This window comes from Papaver somniferum, chromosome 7, assembly GCF_003573695.1.
Source record: "Papaver somniferum cultivar HN1 chromosome 7, ASM357369v1, whole genome shotgun sequence".
NCBI classification, from domain to species: Eukaryota; Viridiplantae; Streptophyta; class Magnoliopsida; order Ranunculales; family Papaveraceae; genus Papaver; species Papaver somniferum.
Window position 1 is genome coordinate 51,567,583 of NC_039364.1, and position 26,089 is coordinate 51,593,671.

At 36.6% G+C, this 26,089-nt stretch overlaps 4 protein-coding genes across 4 annotated transcripts; 1 reads left to right on the forward strand and 3 right to left on the reverse strand.

Annotated features, from left to right (window-relative positions):
- Positions 1 to 1,880: 1,880 nt before the first annotated feature.
- LOC113294630 (trigger factor-like) lies at positions 1,881 to 2,459 on the reverse strand. Its single transcript, XM_026543014.1, has 2 exons — positions 2,249 to 2,459; positions 1,881 to 2,143 (listed from the first exon to the last, which is right to left on the reverse strand). Exons 1-2 carry the CDS (start codon positions 2,457 to 2,459, stop codon positions 1,881 to 1,883), a joined length of 474 nt encoding a protein of 157 aa, XP_026398799.1.
- Positions 2,460 to 16,683: 14,224 nt separating this feature from the next.
- Positions 16,684 to 21,004, reverse strand: LOC113297281 (ATP-dependent Clp protease proteolytic subunit-related protein 4, chloroplastic-like). The gene is made up of 7 exons (XM_026545715.1): positions 20,684 to 21,004; positions 19,873 to 20,076; positions 19,290 to 19,345; positions 18,891 to 19,017; positions 18,675 to 18,752; positions 17,290 to 17,403; positions 16,684 to 17,169 (listed from the first exon to the last, which is right to left on the reverse strand). The coding sequence occupies exons 1-7, from the start codon at positions 20,933 to 20,935 to the stop codon at positions 17,098 to 17,100; spliced, it is 903 nt and encodes a 300-aa protein (XP_026401500.1). The 5' UTR covers positions 20,936 to 21,004; the 3' UTR covers positions 16,684 to 17,097.
- Positions 21,005 to 21,123: 119 nt separating this feature from the next.
- Positions 21,124 to 23,372, forward strand: LOC113297280 (U6 snRNA phosphodiesterase-like). Its single transcript, XM_026545714.1, has 6 exons — positions 21,124 to 21,400; positions 21,511 to 21,594; positions 22,390 to 22,639; positions 22,735 to 22,831; positions 22,913 to 22,978; positions 23,126 to 23,372. The coding sequence occupies exons 1-6, from the start codon at positions 21,178 to 21,180 to the stop codon at positions 23,312 to 23,314; spliced, it is 909 nt and encodes a 302-aa protein (XP_026401499.1). The 5' UTR covers positions 21,124 to 21,177; the 3' UTR covers positions 23,315 to 23,372.
- A 529-nt stretch (positions 23,373 to 23,901) lies between these two features.
- On the reverse strand, positions 23,902 to 26,023 carry LOC113294631 (ankyrin repeat-containing protein BDA1-like). The gene is made up of 3 exons (XM_026543016.1): positions 25,171 to 26,023; positions 25,047 to 25,060; positions 23,902 to 24,922 (listed from the first exon to the last, which is right to left on the reverse strand). Exons 1-3 carry the CDS (start codon positions 25,735 to 25,737, stop codon positions 24,334 to 24,336), a joined length of 1,170 nt encoding a protein of 389 aa, XP_026398801.1. The 5' UTR covers positions 25,738 to 26,023; the 3' UTR covers positions 23,902 to 24,333.
- Between the last annotated feature and the right edge of the window lie 66 nt (positions 26,024 to 26,089).

Genomic DNA, 26,089 nt, shown 5'->3' on the forward strand with positions numbered 1-26,089 from the left:
CTGCTTCTTGGATTTTTCGCACCATACCAACTGTGCTAAGCCTCTCTTGCGAAATAATCAAAGGTCTTGCGAAGTAATCAAATTCCAACTGTGTAAGAGGAAATTCTGCATAAATTTCGCATAATAGAAATAAACATGCGAGAAGCAAGAATTGATCCCGCGACCTGCTGCTTGCATTCATGCCTCCTGACCAACTGTGCTAACCCTCTCTTGCGAAATAATCAAAGAATGTGCGAAGTAATCGAATATCAACTCTGCGAAATGAATATTTGCGAAGCAAAAATTATTTGGTCACAGGGAGAATCGAACCCATGTCCTCTAGTTGCATACTCCTTCTCTGACCATCTGCGCTACTTGTTGCTTGCGAAAGAAACAAATAATGCTATACTTTATTCCATTTCTTCGCCTTTAGGATTTCAAAAATGTGCGAAAAATTAAGCTTGATGAGGGATTCGAACTCGAGTCTTACAACTCACTCTAGCGAAGCTTGACCAACTGTGCTACCTCTTGTTTGCGCACTAATGAAACAATATTGCGAAATTATTCATTTTTTCGCTATCTGTAAAAAGAAGAAAACTATGCTCGCAGAGAAGTTCGAACTTGCGACCACGAACGTACATATTGTTCTCTTGACCAACTATTCAAGAATCTCTTTGCGAAATAAACGCACAATGTTTTTCTCTTATTCTTTTATTCTCCCATGCAAATGAGAAGAAAATGAAAAATATGTGTCTCTGCGAAATTCGAACTCGTGACCTATTGCTTACTCGCTCCAGCTAAAACCATCTGTGCGAATTTCTGTTTGTGATAAAATTGCAGCATCTGCCTCTTATCTTTTCTTCGTCTTTCCTTAACTTCTTTCACATTTGCCTTCTTCTCCTGAACATGAAAATCTTCCACTGAAACTTCCATTTTCTCCTTAAATTTCACCACAACAACTAATTTTTTCTCTCACTCTTTTCATGTCTTTGAATTGTTGATGATGTTTATTCCCTGAAAGTGTGATTTCTTCCATAAAATTTCCATTTTTGAACCTAAATTTTGTAGATCTAGAAAAATATGAACAGTAGCTAATCTTCATGAAAATTTATTGAATCAACAAGTTACAGGAAGGATAAATCCTTTACTCGTTCCCTGTTTCTAGCGCCAAAAATGTAGTTGCAGGAAATCCTACAACACACCCCTTGTATTATCATGACTAGGATTTCTATATCTAATCTTATTTGATATGAAAATAAAGATAAAGATAATGAAAATAGAAAATAAGACACAAGATTTACGTGGTTCGATCAATTTGATCTACATCCACGGGGTTAAGTTTTACTATGATTATTTGTAATTACATCTTGATTACATGGAGACTCCATTAATGAGTATTTGGATCTCTAGGTTCTTGAAGGAGGAAGAAGAATGAGATAATAATAATACAACCAATTCTACTTTCTCTCTCTACAGAATGTATCCTCTCCTAAAGCGTGTCTCTCTTTCTGATTATCTATCCCCTTTCTCTCTCTTGCCTTTCTCTTTATATAGGTGTTTACATAGTGGATGACAGCTAATGTACAACTAAGATTTCCCCTAAGTTCGGATCTGGCTTGCGATGATATCGCAAGCTTACAAATGTTAATTTCGCAGATCTTCTAATCTTCGTAAAGTTATTACATTTTTCTTATGTTTAAGCTAATATCACCTATTGTATTGTTTCTCAAAGTGCTCTGCGACATTTTTGTAATGCGTTGTTAAGAATTTCGCGAGCGTATCGTTGTCGCGAAATTCTGATCCTACATTAATAAAATATTTATTGTTCAAAAGAAAGTCCTAGAAATGTCTACTACGAAGGATAAAGAACATTTAAATGTTTAAAGAAGATAGAAGTAAATCTACTCGTCAGACTCATCTGAATTGTAAGATTCGTCATCACTGTCCTTCTCGTCATCCGAGTCATCAGATTTGTCATCGATATCTTCCTCTTCATCGGAATCAGCGTCAGGGATGAAGTCTGGACGAGCCTCAGGATCATCATCTGAGTCCGAGTCTTCTTCTGCTTCAGCTTCGGCTTCAATTTGCTTCATGGTCCTCCGAAACTCTCTTTCGTATCGGTCAGGCTTGATATTGCGCTCTGTAAATACCCACGCAGTCTCCTCTTCAGAAACATCAGCATCAGAGTCAGAGGGTACCCCATCAAGGAATTGACGTCTCTCCTCAGCCGCTTGTACTCAGTGCCGGATTCGATCCCTTCTGCGTTGACGATTCTCGGCTTCATCATCTTCAGCCTTCCTCTTCATAAGTTCAGCATAAGTGACCCTGCGATCATTCACGGGTACGCTAGACTTCGCTTCCTCATCATGAGTTGTCTTAGCTTTCGATTTGGCTACAGAAGCTTTGGAATCCTCATCAGAGGAGCTGGAGGAGGAAGAGGAGTAATAATAATCGTAATTGTTGCCGCTGGAAGTTGACATTTTCTGAAACCAGGAGCATAAAATTATCAACATGCAAGTGAATCCATCTGCAAAAATGGTAATTCTTAACTCTTACCTCTTTACGATTCCACTAACGACAGTGATAGTGGTAATCCAAGAGTTAAACACCTCAAAACTCGTTCATTTTTTCAAAACCTGCAAAAGACGAACGAATCTTAGATTTTCATAAAATCATGAACATTTCTACTGCGTGAACATTCACCATGGAATTATGAAAAGCTAAAACAATATCTCATCATAAATAATTGTTTACTTTGAACATTATTCAAAAATCAGTTTTGAAAATATATGTTTACAAAACATGAAATAATAACTCACGTTTTATTTTTAGTGAGTAACAACTCACGCAAAAAAAAAAACTTTTTTCCTTCGTATCGTCGTTCGTCTTTAAAACGAAGGTTTATTTCAATTTTGTGAGAGATCACACCTTATAATATAAAGTTTTGATTTACATGAAATCTCATAAACAAAATTTTATCACTGGACACAAGTTCATGTATAAAAAAAAATTCCTTCATACTATCGCCATTCTCTAAAACGAAGGTTTATTTCGGTTTTGTGAAAACTCACTTCTTTTATGATAAAACTTTGGTTCTTATGAAATCTCATAAACTAAACTTTATCACTGGACCTAGGTCTACATATATTAAAAATATCTCCTAAATCAGGGATTATTGTTATTTTTCAAAACTAACGATCATACGAACATACGTTTTCAAAAAACAAGGGTTTTTCAACAAAACTCCTACTCACCTACACACATATATGATTTCAACATGATCACTTCATGAAACTCATATAAACATCAGCAAAAAAAATCCACACCTGGTCGGCGCCGGCCGGAAGTTGTCCGGCGTGAAATCTTTCTCCTCCTGTTGCTGGCGTGAAGGTGGTGGAGAGGTGATGAAGTTGCTGGTCGTGGAAAAAAAAGGGATTAATTCCCTTTTATATCAATTTTTATTTCCAAAACCTAATTTTACAAGGATTTCCTTATTTGGGTCCGACTCGCGAATCCTAAACGACCAAGGTTCCATCGTCCAAAACAGCGGTTCAACGCCACTTTATGCTCATCAAACGATGCTCTATCATGCCACTGAGAACTTCATTCAAGTCATGGTATGCTCGCACTATCAAAATCCGGTAACGTCTTAACTTACGACTAAGCTCAATTACTTATATTTTTTATGACCGGAAAATCACCATTCAATGCTGACTGGGGAACACGACTTTCCTCACTAAGCAGGGGACTTAATGTAGATGGTGGATTTTCGACAAAGGCTAAAATCGTAAACCCATAATTATACGAACTCCTAATCCAGCAATCAGATGTGAGTATTGAGACACGGGTCTCTCATCGAATCCTCTGACTGAGAATACTTTCTCTCAGAGTACATGCAAATATGTAGTCTGTCGGATGGACAACGGCATATCTCATGAATACTGAACACTTCAGTAATTATTTCTATACAGAATCACGAGATTGACGGCTCCTAGACAGCTTGCTCTGCTAGTATAGAGCGATAACGTCTTCAGGATACAAACAACGAGTTTCCCTAACTATATAAAAGATATGAAGCTCCAGCAAGCTCATGTCAGAATAATTAATGCTCCTAGACAGCTTGCTCTGCTAGTATAGAGCCATAAGTTAATTATTCCTAAATTCTTGGATTCATCCACTGAATTTCCGAAAATATTCAAATATTTTCGCAGTATTTCGTTACTTCAATCTATGGTTCTTCCCAGCAGAATTCCATGGGTAAGTAATAACTATTCAACGCACGGGCATCTGAGCTACCTCTGAGTAAGCTCCGACTCAAAAGGTGCAAGTGTATTCAACGATGATACACTAACAATCACCGCACGAACGAGTATTTCAAAATACGCCGAAACGATGAATCTATGCAAAATAGGAAATAAAATAATAAATAATTAAAATATTGACCAAGGCGCCAAGGGATTGGGCTCATCGACCGGCCGGCCGTGCCGTGGCCAATCCCACGCCAGTTTTATATTTTATCATATTTTTTGTTATTTTCCTTGATCTTATGAAAATCCTTTCATTTGAACAAATATCCTTCGTTTTGAGGAAACTCCTCAGTTTCATGGTGTTTCCTTCGCATCAAGGAAATAATATAAAATTGGGAAAAACATTGTGGGGCCTTGATTACTGGCAAACCGGCCAAGCCTTGATCCCGGCCGGCCCCACACCTCATGGTTTCTCATTATTTTATTATTATTTTCCTAATCTCATGAAAACTCCTTAATCTCATGGTATTTTCACAAAACCATGAAAAATATAATATAAAATTATGGAAACTCGTGGGACCGGCCCCATCCGTCCGGCCATGCCCTAGCCGGCCCCACACGTCCTTATTTTATTATTATTATTATTATTTTAAGGTTTCCTTGATCCCATGAAATTCCTTGATTTCATGGTATTTCTTTCAAATTATGAAAATTCCTTCAAATCAAGGAAAATAATACACAAAAATTACATAAAATTAGGGAAACTTGTGGGACTGGGCCCAAGCCGGCCGGCCATGCCCTAACCGGCCCCACACGCCTTTATTTTATTATTTTAATATTATTTGCTTCCTTGATCCCATGGAAACTCTTTCACTTTAAGGAAACTCCTTAATTTTAACAAACTTCCTTGATTTCATGATATTTTCATAAAATCATGAAAAATATTATAAAATTAGGAAAGGCACCATGGGACCGTGGTCACTAGACGGCAGGCCATGCCTTGGCTCCAGAGGTCCCACGCCTCATATTCCTTCATTTTATAATTATTTTCCTTCATCTCATGAAGTTTCCTCAGTTTCAGCAAAACCCTGATTTCATTGTATTTTCTCAAATGGTTGCTCAAACGCACGCCAGAAAATATCAAAATTCTCAAGACTGAGACGCGGACGTGAGCATGTTACCTTGACCGACCAAGGTTGGCTCTTTGGTTCGCAATGATCCGGTCCCACGTATTTTCATGGTTTGACCTAATTTGCGCAATTGCACGTATTAGGTCCAAGACTCTTACAAATAATTTAAGAATTTCATGAAGTGGTCAGCATTCGATCCAACGACCATCCATGGTTGGTTTCATGACCCCTTGGTTGGTCTCTCACCTCTCCATAATTAATTAGGTTTATCACCTAAGGCTCAGACGAGCATTATATGAAAAATGATTGAACCAGCATTTGATCATCTTTTCACCAACTCTTCAAGGGGTCTTGGTATTTGCTCACGCGAGCATATGGACGCTACATGGTCGACCCACTGTCTCATGTAGCCGTTCCTCCTTCATTCCATGGTTAAATTTTTAATAAACTATCACTCGGTCATCAATTGATCAAATTAAGGTTTCTGAGTCCAAGGATCATAATTCCATATTCGAACGCTAATAATTTTACGACGATCTCATGATCACCATTTTATTATACTCGGTTCAACTACCAGTATTCTAATTAATGTTTTATTTCGGTCACGCTGCCAATAATTCATCAGACGAGCAACACTTGCTCAGATGAGAAATATTTGCTCAAACCAAGGAATATTGGTTCAACTATCAATATTCAACAATTCGTCAAGTGAGCAATACTTGCTCACCTCAACGTGAGAATTATACCTATGTCTCAATAGACACGTTCAATTCATGAGTCTCGGAACATTTTGCAAAATCATGTTCAACTCAGCAAATACATGGACTCATCGTCCCATAAAGTCATGAAGTCAACAACTGGCTAATTAACCACGAGACATCAATCTTGTCACTTGGGGGGATATCAACTAGGGTTTTGGTCTGGCGGTCTACGGCACGTGTGTTCATACACACGATAGAATGTGAGCAAGTCGTGCAATCAGTTGAAGGAGTTAACAAAGTAGTGGATGGAAAATCGATCAAGTCTTCGCACGATGAGCAACTGGTTTCAAACACGATTTCCATTTCCCCACTCTTTGATTCCATCAACTGTCACACTTCATGGGATCATGGTGTCTACAATTCCAGCAATATAAACAAGTCTCTGAAATCATGATTGAATATACAAGAATCTCACGTCAAACAGACAACACGAGATTAACAACTCAACATCTGAGTAATCACTCTCAACAGAGATTCAATCATTCAGAACTTATCTTATTCAGAATACATAACACACCTACAATCTTTGATTACCATTGATTCCACACATTTCTCAGCTTCCCTCTTACAGATCGACCCATCCTCTCTTGTGACCGAATTTACTCTGGAATGGCCATTGTCTTGGTTTAGGCCGGAGTACTACAGATTGATCTCTCGAATTCAAAGCACTCCCTTCTTGTAGTGCATCTGTGTGAGGTTGAACATTTCGCTCGGTTCAAGGAGCCTCCTCCGTACGGTCGTCTCCTTAATTCCGTAAAAACCAGCAAATCGTTTTGCCCCATCTACACCTATCAAATCACCAATTATGGGTTTCACGGTTCTACCAAAACAAGTTCGGTTCTACCTCCATGTGAGTATTGTGCATAGTTACCCTAGTTATCAAAATTTGGTTGACTAGGTACTAGGATCGGTTTCCCACAATATATGGTAACTACATGTATTCGGTTGCACATGTCCATAGGATAGGTTCCCCCAAAACTACAAACTTGTTGCACATGTTCATAGGATCGGTTCCCCCATCTACTAAAAACGTGTTGCACCTATTACAAGGATCGATTCCCTCTTGTAAATTTGTTGCACCTCTTACTAGGATCGGTTCCCCAATGACTAGATAAAAGTTGATATTTACAAGTCATAGATCATACCATCTTGAGTGATTACTTAAGATCGGTTTCACTTATAAAAGTCATACCAATACATAAGTCAGGCCTTGTGAATAGTTTTACCAAGATATATAAACAAGTTTATGAGCGGTTATACTAAACACACATATTGGTAATTCAAAATGGATTTGCAATGAATAACAATACCAATAAGCCTAGCGATTTCCCTTTCGATTCACAAAACAAGTTTATGAACTTACTTCCTTTAAACGAATGTAAAACATTGTTTCCTATGATGAAATCTTCACTCATACCCATACATAATCACAATAGCATTCATATGATCATGTCGATGTCTTATATACAAAGTTTAATGGTTAAGCAATAAACCTCGTATTGTATTCCTTAATACTATGTCTAACTAGAGTATCATACACAACTTCGCAGTTATGTTTTCAATATGCACGACTTGAAAGATACGTTAGGGAAAGAAACAGTCCAAGTCAAATATTACTAACCTCAAGAGGAAGGATGATGTTATCATTGTAGCTTCATACTTCTTCACATTCTTCAAGTCTTCATGCAATACTTGTAAGTCTCATATCCTAACACTTTCAAGCTAACCTATACGAAGTTGACTCTAGTATATAATCGAGCAACTCTTTAAATGAGTTTTGATTCACTAACATATGACAACCAAACTTGACATACCAACGCTTGGTGGGTTCAACCGAGATATGCTCTAACAATCTCCCCATTTGTCAATTTTAGTGACAAAACTCTTATATCAAATGGATAAACAAATTACAAAAGTTCATTATACTCATGCGCTTGATTCCAAGTTCAACATCACAAAACCTGCATTAAATTCAATCCTTAAATGTCGCTGCTGACATTATAATAACAAAGCTAATACTCCCCCGAAAGGTAAGATAAGTAGATTTTCAATCCGCACGTCTTTGTTATATCCATGTAGTTCCTCATAACTATATATCATATGGTATGTGACTCCCCCTTAGTCTATGCTTTCACTCTTTTCGTTAGAATAAACGTTTTAGCACAAATGTCCTTTCCCTTAGTGATATCATCTCACAACAAGTCAATATCACTTGTTTACTCCATATATTTCTCCCCCTTTTGTCACAAAATGACAAAGAAACGAAGAAAAAAAAGGACAAACCGAAAGGATCTTACAAATCTCACAAAGAGAATTTGCAAACCTATAAGAGTTGAGCACGAGGGTTTTACACACCATTTTAGATAACCAATATCAAAACCTAAACTACAAGTAATTTGGTTTTAACATGTTATCTAGGAAACAATTGCCCCAAGAAATTTTCCCTAATAGTTTAGCATATCAAAAATCGACTAAGCACCTTAGTTCTTTTGCTAAACTGATTGTACAAATACAATCGCTTGTTCCATAAGACCAAAATAAAGATCAGAATAAACTTTATTTTTCTCATCAGGCATCTAATTATTCTCAAAAAAAACTTAGACCTTTCACTTTTAAACAAGACAAATACTAGGTTAGTTAACTAGTAATTCTTGTTAAGGCATCCGGTTAGACTTGAATAACCGAAACCTTTACATTTGATAAGTCTAACTAAGATCCGGAAAACTTAGTTTCTCTTATCCGGAAATCAGTTGGACTAAACAAATGATCCTGCAACACTTATGTTAAGCCATAAACAATCCATACAAACCAAATAAATCAACTTGCATAATCATTTATCTTAACCGGAAGCAATTGAAACAAACATAGACATTATAGTACCGGAATTGCACCGAAATTTTGTAAGCCTAAACAATTGATACCAAACAATAACGAAAGATAACAATAGTTTTTCTTAACCGGAAACAATTGAATCACACTGAAACATCCATACACACATAATGGAATCAACATAAATTGTACCGAAATTTTGTTAAGCAAAAGCAATAAGGATAAGAAATAAAATCATGCTTTTCTTAAACAGGAAAACAATTAAACTAACAAGATTGTTACCTCAAATTCCGCATCCTCTTCTCCTTTTTTTCATATCTTTCCGGGGAGAATATCATCATGTTGTCGTCCTCTAGCAAAACAAAAGAACAACAACAACCAACCTTTACCAGAGAAAGGTACGAAAACTAGTGGGATCCTAATAAAATTTCCAAAGAGACACTTCATGACCAAAAGAAAGCACATATCAACTTTTTAGATGCAATCATATAGCCGAAACTAAATGCATTCTTCAAGGAGTTTATAAAGATACAACATAAGCTCTAAAATATTCCACAGCCGCACTCCCCACAAAGATTTGGCAATTAAGCACAAGTTCAATTAAGAACTCTCCCCCATAAAATGTCATTCCCGAGAGAACAACAAGAGCGACCTTACTTTCATAAGAAAATAAGGATTTCTTTGGACATTAACAAATCACATGAAACATGAATTTGTATCCAAAAATCTCAATTAAATTAACCACAAGATAGCCTATGATTAATTTAATCGGAAATGCTCACATAACAGAACTTATGGAGCCGCATAGTATATACATAAAAAAATATGGATCAGGGAAGATCAATACTGCAGAATAAACAAAGATTCATTCTATTATTCATCACTATTTGCACAATGACGTATAATAGACATAATCTTTGTACACAATGGTTCATCCTATCTTCCATCAATATTTGCATAATGACATAATAGGCTTAACTTTTATTTATCAAAATTTCATTCAATCTTTTATCAATACTTGCATATCGACATATGAAAAACTTAACTTTTGACCACGTATGGGACAGTCATCGTTCACAGACGCAAACACATATATCCCATAAAAAGTTGCAATATATAAAACCATAAAGATTAGTACTGCAAAATCATCTTCCAAATGAACTTTAAAATTTAAATAAATAAATCTAAAAAAATTGAAGATGAAAAACGTTGGAGATAGCTATGTATACTCACAAAAATGGCTATTCCAAACCCTAGTTATCCTTCTTAAAACACAAGAATAAATTCTCATAAGAAGTTTCCTAGATATATCAAAAAAAACTCCTATGAAATATTTCACTTACTTTGAATACTCTTCTCATATTCCCTATATTCATCAAGCTCATCTTTGATCAGATCAATCCTGGATTCAAGATTATCCATCTTTTATTCAAGTCTCTTGGAAGAAGATTCAAGTTCACTCTTCAGGGCACGCACCTGTTACAAGATGAGATTCATGGTTAAAGAGAGCTTATCAAAATGAGAGACAGAGGGATTCCCATCAGGGGAGGAATCACGCTTGTCAGAGCACGTCTTACTATCAGAAGAATCAAAGCGAACCTTCTTATAGGGAAAGAGAACAGTCCACACATCATTTTCCTTGATTGAAAGACTTTATGAGGACATGATAGAAGAGAATAATGAAATGTTCACAACAAGGGGAAATCTTCATCTTAAGAAGGAATGAAGATAGGGAATAAAATTTCCAAAAAGACCTTTGACTAAAACCTTAACAGAATTTGGTTATTCCAAGAAAAGGTCTTATAGGGAAAAAACTGTTCATGTATATAAACGACTCTTGACTAAACAAAAAGAAACAAAACCATATTAGGGAAAAAAACAGAAATATTTCATCACAACCTTCTTGAAGATTATGATTCTTGCCCAAGAGAGAAGGACAAGAATCATCTTAAACAAATTACAGATTGTAATTCTCCCAATCCAAAACCGGACTAGGTGACTTCTTACGAGGGGATGATATATTTGTTATTCCTTGTTTGTGTTTTGCCTTCAAGAAAGAAGAGTTACACACATCATTCTTTTCCCTTTTTGTACAGTATCGAATACCTTGTTTGTTGATTTTCGCAAACTATGAATAGCTTTGGAAATCTCTTTTGAAAAGAATGAATATTTCATAGGAGATTTCCTTTGCAACTTGTGAAAACAAGGTTTAACATAGGAGACATATTCTTGATCTTTATTGCATGCAATTTCAAGATGATCCCGATCTTCACACAAGGAGACCAAACTATTTGGTAAGTCCTTGTAGCTCTCCATATCATCCTTTTCAGAGTGATTTAAGAATGACATAGAGTCAAGAGTAATTTGCTGATAATGCGTAAAAGAATTAATCGAAGAAGTTCGATGTTTCTTATTAGTATCACAATTACGAGTGATAGCAACCTCTTGTCTTAAATTAAGCAGTTGACATTCCAGATCTTCAATCTTTTTAATCAAGGCTTTCTTTTCTAGTTGAAACACTTTTGGAGAAGTAATACTGTACATCGTGGAATAATCAGGACTGTTAGGAGGACAAGTGTGATTATCAACAAAGAGGTTAAGAGAACTTTCATAGATATCATCCTCAGGACAGTAGTCAAGAGTAGCCATCCATGCTTTAGTTAACTCACTTAACTCCTCATCAGAACATTTGGAAGTATCATGGATAATTCTATAACACTTGGAACAAGTTTCAAATTCATAGTTTCTCTGAACTTTTTTATCCCTTTTTCTCACTGACTGGGCATTCTTTTGAGACTTTCTTTTATTCTGTCTAAGAGTTCTCTTACGTTGTTGTATAAACAGTGATAGAGTTGAATTAAAGCAATTATCATCCCTTTTATCAATCAATTTAGGACGTCGAGACTTTTTATCAGATGTAACAACATGGTTGCTTAACAAGTGACGTTTTTCTCTTTGGCAAAGTTTAAGATCGAAACTTTTAAGCTTTCCAACAAGAGTATTTCTGGAAAGTGTATCAAGGTTATTTCCCTCAACGATGGCATGCTTCTTAGAACCATATCTATATGGCAGTGATCTGAGAATCTTCATCACAATGTCCTTTTCAGGAATAGTCTTACCCAATGCAAAAGATGCATTAACAATTTCAGACACTTTGTGATTAAACTCATCAAATAAATCTTTATCTACCATACGAAGGTTTTCCAATCAGAATTTAGGTTTTGAAGCCTAGCTTCTTTTTCACAGGTATTCCCTTCAAATACAGTTTTTAAGATATCCCATGCTTCTTTAGACTTTGTGAACGTAGTCACATGATGCTGAAGATCTGGGGTAATGGCATGTATGATAGCATTGAAGCCGTCAGAATTTTGCTTCGCAACAAGGATTTCTTCTGGACTATATCTACCAATATCCTTAGGTATAGATACACCGCCTTTTGTATTGACCGGAGGATCATAAACATTAACAACACGTACCCATGTTTGAAAATCACGAGCTTGAAGAAAAGCACGTACAACGATTTTCCACCACAAGTAGTTTGAGCCATCGAAGACTGGTGGTACGTTTATGGAGGTAGAATTTCTGTCCATAGAGTCAAATCGCTACAAACACAGACTTATAAGGTCTTTAAACGTGTTTGCCTTCTCTGATACCAATTGAAAAAGTGGGGGTCTAACAACCTCACCCAATATTTCGTTTAGCAATCTGTATGGACTAACTCCAATATACTTACAAGAGAATCAACTGGACAGTTAGACTCAATCTTATAGAAAGTATATCAAGGAGTTATATCTCAATCTCTCAATTGAATCCGCAATCAAACAAATAATAATTTGTGAGCCCGATTGAATATAAGAGAGATAACTTGATCCAACCCTTGGTTGTTGATTGAAATTAATTGATCCTTGAACATAAGAGAGATAACTTGAACGGTACCAAAGACCAATGTTCAAGGATCAATCAATTTCAATCAACAACCAAGGTTGGATTTCCAATTGATTGATTCAACGCACAACCTGTGATATTTGAATTATATATCAAAATATAATGCTGAAAAGAAATAATACAGACACCAGAAGTTTTGTTAACGAGTAAACCGCAAATGCAAAAAAATAAACCCCGGGACCTAGTCCAGATTGAACACCACACTGTATTAAGCCGCTATAGACACTAGCCTACTACAAACTAACTTCGGTTTGGGCTATAGATGAACCCCAATCAAGCTGTTGCGCTCCTTATGTCTCTGATCCCATCAAGATACACATACTTGGTTCCCTTAGATGATCTCACCCACAACTAAGAGTTGCTACGACCCAAAGTCGAAGACTTTAATAAACAAATCTGTCTCACACAGAAAAGTCTATAGGAATAGATAAATCTGTCTCCCACAAAAGTACCTACGAGTTTTATTCTGTCTTTTGATAAATCAAGGTGAACAGGAACCAATTGATATACCAGACTTACATTCCCGAAGAACAGCCTAGAAATATCAATCACCTCACAATAATGTTAATCAACTAGCGAAACAAGATATTGTGGAATCACAAACGATGAGACGAAGGTGTTTGTGACTACTTTTCTATCTTGCCTATCGGAGATATAAATCTCAAGACAATCTTATGATTGTACTCAATCACGATAGAAACAGCAAGATCAGATCACGCAACTACAGAGAAAATAGTTGGGTCTGGCTTCACAATCCCAATGAAGTCTTTAAGTCGTTGACCTACAGGGTCTCGAGAGAAACCTAAAGTTAAAGGAGAATCGTCTATAGCTTATACAACTAGTATCACACAGAAGGTGTGGGAATTAGGTTTCCTAGTTTCTAGAGTTCTCCATTATATAGTCTCCAAATCAGGGTTTGCAATCTAAGTTACCTTGGTAACAAAGCATTCAATATTCACTGTTAGATGAAAACATGATTAGATTCAAGGTAATATCTCTCTACCATTAGATCGAACTTAGCTTGTTATACACAAATGAAATGTAACTCCATTTAGGTTTGAGTGACCGTACCTAAACGTGTACACTTAGTTGGTTTAACAATAGTTAACCAATGGTTAGCCATATGAGCACTTTCATATCAACCTTATTCATCTTCATCATAACTAGTTCAAATGACTCAAATGAACTAGTTAGAGAGTTGTTCAATTGTTTAGATCTCATAGAAGTATACAAGACACAATCGAAGCAAAATCGATTTTGATTCACTCGAATCGATTCATGAACATTATAGCCACGGTTTGCAAAGATTGCATTCCTTATTGTATAAATGTTTTAGTTCATGAACAAACCGATTTTAGAAAGTAACCTACCTAAGTATGCGAACAGGTACGCGTACTTAAGTAACCAGATTGAGTTTGGTTTCACTTTCAAACTCCAGCAGAAATTCACGGACGTGAACTTTCCGCTAGTACGCGTACGGGTACGCATACTCTCCTGGATTTCCAACAACCGCCAGTACGCGTACGGGTACGCATACTTTGGGTTCCCGGTTTTGGACTTTTACACAAATGTGAAAACACACTATGTTTATATCCAAAGATGGTTCTAAACTCTCATTTCAATCATTGAAACTTTCTTAGAGAATGTTATATAGTTGTTATTCACAAACTATTTTTCATCAAAGCGATTTTCAAGTTATTGAAATAATTAACATGACTTTCGTCACGAAACTTGGCCAAAGCAAAAGCTTACCAATACATATTTCGAGAAATAGATAAGCGAGATAAACTCGGCTCGAAATACCAAATGTGTATAATCGAAGTCTATATAGCAATACGACTTTTGTCTCAAGATAGGAGATAGAATAGATAGACTTTTGAGTGATAGATAAGTTCAAGTCTCCACATACCTTTTTGTCGATGAAGTTCCACCAGTTCCTTGAGTAGTTCTTCGTCTTTGCATGATGACGCCGTGGAGTCTAGAGCTCAACTACACTTACTATCCTAGTCCGAGACTTAGCTATAAGTAGATTAGAAATCAAAACTTATAGTTTTGGCAACTAAACTTGACATACAAGCTTGAGATAGCAAAGCTTGCAAGTTCGACGGAGCAGTGCTCTAACAGTTAGTATTATTTGGTAGTCTTTGTTATGCAACTGATTATACTAGACCAGACATTGTATATGTTGTTGTATTTCTTCGACGATAAAAAAGACTTCCGGCGGGAATTAGATTTTACTTTCAGTCCTCTCTCTTCACCGAAAATAGAAAAATGGGGGTTGTGCAGGTTCGCCAATAATATTCCTTGCTTGGAACATTATGTTATCATTGAAAGGGTTACGTGGTATCTGAATAGAACCACAAAGCTATGATTATACTACCAAATGAGGTTGAGTTTGTAACTTATAACGAATATTGCTCTTAATTTTAAAACGAGATATTTAGCTACATGAACATTGTGAAGTTTGTAACTTATAATGAATATAGCTCTTTATTTTAAAACGAGATATTTAGTTACATGAATACTGTGAAGGCATGATTATCTTCTTTAAGAAGTAAATAAACAATATTTTAGCAATTAATGACTAATTTTTCGATTATATAAATCACAATAAATTATTAAACTCTGATGGTACGTTGTTCAAATTAATAATCATTGTTGTTCTTTCTCCTTATGCACCCACGGTGTGTCTGCTGGGATGATTTGTCTTTGGTGCTCGTGTTTCCCTTGTCTTAATTGGCTTGAGTTGTTAGTTCTACTTGAGATGATTGTTGGTTGTTCGGCAATACATAATGGCGTATAAATGGTGTTTGGTTCTTGTATGCTGGCTGGCTCTCCACTTTATGCGGCAAAAGGTAAGCCCCGGATACCTCCTTCCTGGACGGCCACAACATGTGAACCCACGCCGGTTGGAAAGTGGCTAACATACTTCCCCATGTCGAAAAAAGTAAACCCAGATTTCACAAAACGTCAAGGATTAACTCTGCTTGTGTCCAGCACAACCTGTACTTATCCAGGATAAAAGGAGAAGTCGTGACAGACTTAGCAAGCCAACGTAAAAACTTAGCCATATCATCATGAGATGAAACCCAAGAGATATTATGATAGGCGTTATCCTCTTTACGTCGCGTAATGCTGGGAAAAAAAACACCCGGAGGCGATCGATCCTCTTGTGCATCTTGGTTTTCATTTCTAGCCTACCCCAACATGTTTGGGGCAAAAAGGTCGCAATTTCCGTTTTCCGGGTTCTACTCCCATCAGGCCAACCTAACGCAGGCAACAAGTAGGTTCAAGTTTCCAACTACGTTTCAAATACGTATACACCGCATATTGAAACACATTTACTTTCATATCTCTCCCTTATTTTGGATTTTGGTAAGGTAGAGAGGGAGACAATTAGTGGTGGGGTTAAAAGTTAAAACTTATCATAACACTACCAGTAAACAGCAACAACCAAAACACCATGAGAAGAGGTTTTCGTTTTCATCATCTCCAAAACTCAACAACAACACTATGGCCAGAAAAGGGAAGTGCAAAGGTGTAATGCGAAGTAAACCCTAAGCAGTAGAAACCAACCACTACTCTGCACTAATTAACAGATGTCACTTTGCCCTTGTTTTTGCGGCAAAATGTTACTTCAATAACCAATTTTTGATTGGGGAGAGTCATCATAGCCATAAAAAGCACATTCGATATATATTTAACTCTCAACATGCAGCTGGATATCACAATGAACGATCCGGGTTAGCTAAGAAGAAAAAAAGGAAGTTGCAAGTAATGGGAGCCAAATGATTAAGAAATTAAGATTGATGTCAAAGTTCATTCAAAATATGAAACATGTCAGCTAGTTACGATATCTTTCTCGGACACGACACACTTTAATGATTATAAGCACACATTGCATTCAAAACTTCCATACAGTATCGTTGAAACTAGAAAGATACTGGATGAGAAAAATGGACAATTTTTTTTTCTAAACACAAGTTGGTTTATTAGAATGTAACATCTCATCTCGAGGTAGTATAAACTTTATCATACATGGAAACAATTTTTACCCTTTGAATCAATTTCACAATGAGGACAAGTATAGAGCACAACATCAACCACCTTGTTACTCATCAACAGTATCACCTCGCTGCGGTGCACGTTCTAGGTGAGACGTCAGTCAACAGTATCCATGGTCTATTTTCTGGTAGTGTAATACCCTTAAATAAGCTGAGCCTTTTTTAGGTCAGAAATGACTCCACGGTCTTCGCGGCCTCTTTCGTTGTACAATACCTGCAGGGAACAAGGATACATAATGTCATTGGATTTTACAACCACAGCAATCTAAGTCTTTTTTTTTTTTTGCACAATCAGCTGGACACAGCAACTTAAGTTTATTGTCCCTCCTAATACCTTATCGATGAGACCGTATTCAACGGCTTCAGTAGGACTGAAATATTTTGGTCGCTGGATATCCTCTTCAATCTGTTCAGCTGTTTTGCCTGTATGTCTTGCATAGAGTTTGACCTGAAAAATGAAGATGAAAACAAAATAAGTTGGGGGGAAACAACTAAATATATGAATCTATATCGAGGTTTATTGAATTGGCTACCATCGTTAAACCAAGGTTTCCTATTGGTGTCTGAGAGCAGAACTGTTGAGTCATTCTTTCTAGATTGACTAAAATGGGTGTAGACATTCATGTAAAATCTCATATTGTGATTATTCTCAAATGTTTGTAGATAGAACTACAATGTTTATAGATTGCTTTCCCTAACTGTCAGTTTGTTGAGAAGTTTGGTGCATGGGTTCAATCAGCATAAGAAGATGCATCAATGGATGATATCGTTCAACAGAATCAGAGAAAAGAAATATATAGCTTAGCTGACCAAAAATATAAAGAGTGAGGACGAGGCTTGAAAGAGGCAGCAATTGTGATGATCCGGCTAATATCGAAAAAGATTCAACTTAACTCGTGTCTTTCCAATGTTTATCGAATATAGCAAGCAGATTACAAAAGATAAAAAAGATGAGTAAAATACGACCCAATCAATCTATGTAGCCCTGTAAAGAATGTTCGTTACTAAAAAGATAAGCTCAAAAGTAAACTTATCTAAATCTATCTATCTCAACTGTAGAGCACTTTTCAGATCAAAGATACCATAACTGATTTTAATACCCGGACCTCAGAGTTTCTAAAGATGTTCTTTGGTTTTATTGCATTGCTCAATAGAATTTTTCTGCCTTGAGAAAACCAGGATCCAAACAAAGAGTGTTGATACTAGCTATGGACCCTTTATCTGCTTGGGATCTGCTAGAATATCCTCTTGATTGATAAGATTCAATGGCAGGGAAGATGTTGGTGATCAAGTGATATTCATTCAAGTAAGACACAAGCCATTATTGCTGCATTTCTAATGATGATGACAAATGAGTATGGTCCACTTCCTCTCTCATTCAGATCTCTAGATGTTTCCGGGGTACATCTGAGAATGTATTAAACGTCGGACGTACCAGCCTACTAAAGTAAAAGAGTAGTGCTATTACGTGCACTTGTATCCATCTATTCCTTCTGCGGGTATTTACTAGGACTCGCTTGAACTTTCCTTTGTTTCTGATTATAAGCTTTCTAGCTTGACAAATGTATGTAGAGGTGGCATTCATAAATTTCTACAGGATAACTAAAGGGTGTAATAATAAGATCTTCCGGAAAGATTGGTGTTTCCAGAAAAAATCATATCTAGAAATCAGTGGCCAGTAAATAAGCTGTGATTATATAAGTGATGTGGATGTCTTACCAACTCTGTCTTAACGTTTTTTACTTCCTTTCTTGCAAGCTCAATGTCTGATGCCTGACCTTGAAACCTTGCAATTGGCTGAACAAAAAAAGGATGTTACAATTAATAACAGATTGTTAAGTAGGAACAGAACTTAAATTATCTGTTAATATGCAATCGCAAAGACCAAAGACATACAAGAATTTAGGATTTTAACAGGTAATAGATAGAAGAGACCTGTTTCATCATAATTGTTGATGAAGGAAGAGCAGAACGGTTTCCTTTGGCACCTGCAGCTAAAAGCAGTGCAGCTTCTCCCCATGCATTACCAACACAAAGTGTAAAAATAGGTGGTTTAACATATCTGAAAAGAGGAACACGATCAGTCTCCATCGCAGATCGGTGTATAACAAAAAGAAAGAAAAAAACACAAAAAGTGGGCATATCCTAGAGGACCTAGACAAACTATTAATCTGAGTAATTTCACATAAAACTTCTCAAGGAAGTTGTAAGCAGAGAGTTTAGTGGAAAAATATTTCATTGTACCACATATATAAAAAAAATTCTCGAGCACAATTATCAAGAGCTAAGGCAAAGTGAATGATTAAAAAGAACAAAAGGCAAGCTGGTATTGACCTCATAACATCGTAGATTGCAAATGCCTCTGTCTCATAACCTAACTTTTCTCCCCCCTGGATTAAAATGAAGAAAAGAACATAAATAACTGTCCAGAATACTAACACTAACTATATAAAATCGAATAACAAATGATGTCACATAGCATCTCACACTTACTGAAGCAATATGTAGGAAATGTAAAAGAAGTGATCCGGTGAAATTAACTAATATTTTTCTCAGGAATTTAAGCATTTCTAATAAAAACACCATCTTCGTACCACTGACTTGTAATTTGTAAAAGGGTAGTTTAGAAAAAGCTTATTCTAGTAGTTCATTAAACGAAATACGGTTTCAAAATGACTAAATCATGTTTAGAGAGCTTGAATCATGATGCTTCAATTGGCTCATAAAACCTCATTTGAGTTTTAGATATAGGTAGTTACTGCAAAAGAATGAGCACATAAGTACAAGTTGCGGTTAATTTGTTCCACAGATACCAAAAAGCTTTCTGATCTTCAACACTTGCCATTTCTCTATACAAAATGCATACTTAAACTCTACTACAACACAGAAAACTCTAATGTTAAGTAGACAAGAATACCTTGGTTGTACCAGTTGAGTTTATGTAAAGGTATATTGGCTTCTTATCATCCTCATACTGAAGATACAGAAATTCTGCAAGAATCAACTCAGTCACAGAAGGAACAAGCGACATGCCCATGTACACAATTCGATTCTTGTACAAGTACGATGCTAGATCTGGAGGTGGTTGTTCCCATGCATTTCCTCTAAGAAATGGAATAACCTGTTAAAAGGATAACAAAGAAAAAAGCCTGTGTAAGATTGTAGTAACTACTGGCTAATTTTAAAGCTGCTATAGCTTCTGTGTTCAGAAAACCACAGAGTTACTATCATCATTGCTTATGCTTCGTCGATATAGAAGCCGTCAAGTCATAAATCCCGTGGTGAATAAATACCCCCACAAAGTAATAGGGCCTGTACATACATAAATATATATGCTTAAAGGCCCCAATTACAAGACACCAAGCATAATCGTGTGAAATAGCTTTGCAGCTCCATACAAGCTCAAATTATTGTACATACATCAAAACAGAAATATTTCATTTTCTATCTACACACTTAGATTCAGGGCTCAGAAAAGTAGAGAGCTATAAGCTATGATCATTCTTTCAGTTGGCAGTACACTATGCTGTTTATGAATCTTCCACATAATCAAGAGAAATTGCTCATGGCTGTCAAGTTTCACTGATTCACTAACAAGAGGTTATATTATACATCCAGAACATTCATTCTATATAAAATATTAGCTAAGATGCAAAAGCAATACCTCAATATCAAATTCAAAACCCTAGAAAAAAAAATTATATATCAAAACAAATGATTATTATTACCATGGTGACAACACCTCTTTTCCCACGAGAACCAGTAGATAATGGATTAAGAGAAACAGGACGAATTTTCTGACCAGAGAAATCAGTAGAAATACTTCCTCCAACAAATGGGACACTGAAATTGCTCTTTAAAGAAGTAGCTTTTGCTGAGATTCTGTTAGAGAAATTTAGGCTTCTTCTTGTTGAAACGGGTTTTACTACCATTCGTGTATCAATCGCAAATCTTGAAGAAGACATTGTTGATATCTCCATGGTTTGAGAGAAGAAAGGATTTTACAGCATCAGCTAAAAATAAACAAACTGAATAGAGCTTGGGGTGAATGATAAGAAGAGGAGGGCCAATTTCCTCACTTTCACTTTCACCAGACCTGGTTGCCTTGGGCAATTTTGTGGTGCCCTTTATAATAACGGGGTGTACTTAGAAAAGTCCCACACACAGGGTTCTCCGATCTTCATATACCCCTTGGGCACAGGCACACTCACTACCTAAGTAGATGAATAAACCAGAGAGGGAAGCAGAATTTAGGGTGACAAGGATGGAAGCTCTGATAGCAAGCTATGGCGATGATTCATCTTCTTCGTCGGACGGGGATGTCTCACCTCCAACAAGCCCTAGTTCTCTTCATAATTCAAATTCTGAAGAATCACAAGCAAAATCGGAACCAGTGCGTCTTCCGCCACCTCCACTTGCTCTACTCAACTCTCCAAACCCTCTAGGTAAACCCCAAGTCATTAATAAGTCATACCCATTGTTTTTTTCTGGACCTAATTAATGGTTTTGCCTTTTATGTGTTAATTTCTCTGAAATTTTGTTTATTGATTTTCAGATTATATGGAGATTGGTCAAGGAAGTCGAGTTAGGAATTTTCCACATATTGAAGGGAATTATGCTCTTCATATTTTTATCCCAGGTTTTCTTTCTGTACTGCTTAAACTTATCATTCTTGTCTTTAGTACCGTTCTTGATTCAATTCTAGTCAAAATTTACACCTGTTTTACGAAACGACAATGTATGATTTTTTTTAAAGGCTATTTATGGTGCCATACATAAGGATTCCACTGTTTACTTGGTCTTTTAATTAACCTTGGATTCTTCAGTAGGTGGTGTTGTTCACTTTATTGTTGAATCTTGTTGCTTTCCTAGTAACCTATTATTTGTTGTTGTGGAGGTGTTGTTGGCTGATTCTACTGAATCAACAGATGTTATTAAGCATGCTATGTCTTGTTTGAGCTCAGCTTTCTGATGAAGTCCTGTACTATCCTGATTCTGACTTTAATAATAGATAAAAATACGGTGCTAAAACCGTCCACAAACTAAAAAAAAGGATCATAGGGTTTGAACCATGTTGGGACAATATCAGTTCACACTCGGTAGGGTTATATGCTGCACTGAGTGTACCAATTTTTCGTTTTAATGGGATGAAAGAGCTTACTTAGATGCATCTTTAATGAGTATAGGATAAACTGCAGCAGACATAACATATTGATGACCTTAAACTTTCTTTCTGCGGTTGAGCTCTTATAAACAAAGTTTTCCCGGCTGGGGTATACTTTAAACTACAGAGATATCATATTGCTTATTGTTTGTGTAGCCGTGTGGGTGTTTACCCTTTTTTCCTCTGACACCTGCATGCTGTATAATTCTTTCAAACTCATTACTTCTACCTTTATCATGCATTCAGTAACCTAAATAATTGGTTTCGCAGTATATATACCACCTACAACAATGAAAAACCTAGCACTATTCTTGAAGAGAATTGTGAAAGTGGTTCCTGACCTCCATGTTGTTGACGTTGACATCCCACTTAGCAACCTATGCAAAGACGATCAAAAGCTTGAACAGGTTGCTCTTGGAAGGGAGTTCCACATAAGTTTGGGAAGAACTGTTCCTGTCCGAGTTCACCAAATAGATTCCATTTTGACAATGCTGCGTCAGAAATTTTCATCTCCAAAGCAGTAAGGTCCTCGCTTGCATGTTATTTCAATTTTGTAGGTTTATACCACTTGTACTGGTTCTATAGCATGGTTTCTTTGTTTTTAATCGTTCACAGGTATTGGATAGATTTTAGCAAGTGGGAGGTTTTTGTCAATGACGAACAAACAAGGTCCTTCCTTGCAATGGAAGTCGTTGCAGGAGGTTTAGCCGAGGTATGGAGTACAATTAGTGCATTTAAATATTCCTTTTTTTCCCTGTTTAAGCGATAACTTACAAGTTTCAGTTGCTTTCAGGTAACTAGGCAAATTCAGTCCGTCAATGAGATTTATAGGTTTCACAATCTTCCAGAATTCTATAAGGTTAAGACTTTTCTATCATCTTTTCTTCTTCCTGAACCTGGTCTGCAGAACCTTATTCTCATGAAATCACAAATAGTCAATATTTTCGTGCTTGATTTGTCTTCTTTGATTGTAACAAATAAATAAAGTATTGATTGTTGATTGCAGGATCCTCGCCCACATATCTCACTGTTATGGGCTTCAGGTAATGTCAGTGATCTACTCAAGAGAAGGGTAACAGAAGTTCTCTCAGCAGGTACAATGTCCCAAAGTAAACGTATATTTACTTGCAAATTCAAAGGTATCAAATGTAGGATTGGTCATAAGCAGTATAAAATTTGTAATGGAAAACCCTAAATTCTAGTCTTCTGTAACATCCAACTTGCATTATATTTCAATATATTATTTGAGTCCATATTACTTGCATTTTGGGCCATGACTTTCAAATAGCTCTGTTGATTAGTTGTGAGACAGCCAAGCTGCTGCTCTTTGTTCTCAATCCTGAGATCAAAGCTCATTTTAGGCAAGTTTTGAAGAAAAAAACAATAGAAGTACGTACGGTAAATCCGTGTTTGTGGTTAAAAGGGGACTAGCATTGTGTGGCTGGATTTAGAACAAATAGTAAGTGTTGAAAAATTGCCGTCTTTGCGTCAAAGCTTGATTTGTATGTTTTAGCTTTGATATGCAAGGCATCTTTATATCTGTGATCCAAATGAATTCGTATTCACTGTCACACGAAACGAAGGACAAAAACCTTCTCTCTCTATTTCTCCCAAGAAACGCGTTCATTTTGAAAACATAGTTTCCGAGTGCAATCTTTGACATCGCTTCAGTATCCTAAAAGAACCGGTGATTTGCATGGTTCTCAGAGAAATGACTTTTCTAGATTGGAAAATAAAAATTCAAGACTTTTCCAAGAAAATTTTAACATATGTACCTTTTACTTTGAGTTTGATTTTCCCTAACAAATACAGTATAAATAAAACCATAATTTAGTGATTAAGCTGAAAGTTCTAAGAATATAGTGAGAACATTTTAGTATCGACATATCTGTATAATCACAGAACTGACATATCTGTATAATGGCCTGAATATGTAGTTTCAGATGATGGTACATTACTACATAACTGTAAAGTTAAAATGAAAAAAGACATGTATATTCATGGTGTCATCTGGTTTGAACCTCGTCCTGGACTGCATTGTTCGGCCTGAATGAATGAGATGCTATGAATTGAACAACCCGCTGAACATAGTTCCCGTTCTCTGAGTTGTTCAACCTTCTCAGAGCGACTAACGCAATTTTTTCAATCCACCAATAATACCAACCAAGAACAGCACTACAGAAGAACAGTAAAAGAAATATCTTTACACACCCGCTAAATGATGCAATAAAGCACACACCACACCCAAAGGCGGTTGCCATTGATATAGCAGCGAGTCGAAGCCAAGCTTTGAGAGGAAATATACTCGTGAGCAGTGAGATTATGGTTAGAGAAGTAAAAAAACCCTACTGTGTTGAACACCATGAACAGTGTGAAGCAAAGATGCTCATACACCATAACGGCTTTTCCTGCGTGGTGCATCGTATTTCCTAAGGCAGTACCGTCTGTAGTAATAGTGCTATTATTGTCATGTTTGTGATCTTGCCAAACACCACCTGGTGGGTTCATCCCACCTTGGTAAGTGATAGTGGCTATGAGAACAGCAACAACCATTAAAGCATTTCGTGTTTCACTGGTCGAGTTTTCAATTTCTCCAAAGATCTCCTTGGAGAAATCTTTCAGTACTTTTGTTGCCCGAGACATAATCGGTTCTTGTCTTATAGGAATGATAACATGATCTTGATGAACCGTGGTTACATCTTGACTGGAAATTACCGGCGTAGGAGGTATGGCTCCACCAACTTGTTGATCATTAAGGATGATGTCTCGGGATCTCTCAGCACCGGCGTTACGAAGAGTTTCTCTGATTTATATCATGTGTCTCACATGAACTGCTAAGCAAGAGATCGAATATATCCAAGGCCGTCAGGATGAGGGAGTTTTTTGCATTGACTTGGAGCCGATTAACAGTTGCTTGGTTTAGCAACAAGTATTCTATGATCTGAAACATATCGTTTGAAACTAATGTCAGGTTAAAAAAACTTTTAATGAAAAAGAATTACCAAATGTTATTATATCAAGTAGTACTACTGTACCTAATAATGCCTTTTAGAGATAGCCAAATGCAACAGTGTTACCACCCCGATCTTTGGCATTCAAGAGTGCATCATCGACACTCTCCAACAAGACTTTCAGTGCTTCGAACTGGTTGTTCTTTATGCAAAGATGAAGAACAGTTTCGTTTCTTGCAGTCACTTGTCGAACACAATCGGAAGAACAAGCAGAATTTAACAACTCATGGATAACACCAATTCTTCCTTTGATGACTGCACAATGAAGAGCAGTTCTTCCTTCTATATCTTTATGACAACATAAATTACAGGAGCCAACAACTTGATTATTTGTTAACATTAACAGTTCTTTTACAATCTCAACGTATCCATTAGCTGAAGCTACATGAATCGGACTAGACCCGTCTTTATTCACTTCTGTTGCAAATTTCGGCTTCAGTCTTATAACCTCTTTCGCAAATTCGGATTTTCCCGCTAGCACTGCTATATCTAGTGGCGTCTCCGAACACAAGGGAACCTTTTCGAGGATTAGTCGATCTTCGATGAGTAATTCTTTTAAAAGCTCTAAGTTCCCTGTTTGAGCTGCATCAAACAATCTTTGATCCATTTGGGAGTGAAGAAGATATGATGCTGAGGCAACGAGGGAAGTTTATATAGAACATATATGAAGCTAAAAAGGGTTGACAATTAGCTGGTAATACTGCCCCAATGAGCTAAAACTGACAGAGACAAAGGAAGTTTACATAGTGGAAAAGTAAACTAGTTATTTTTAGGTTGTGTAAGACCTTTGTGTTTGAAGTGTACTCAAAGAATCTTGGAGAAATGAAAGGTCATTCTTATTTTAAATTAGTTGTATAATAGTCTTTCTCTATCTTCGTCACCGCCCATTTAACTTCCTGGAAATTACTAGCTATGGGTTCCCAAAATGCTTGCTAAATGTCGTCTGTTTGAAGATCATA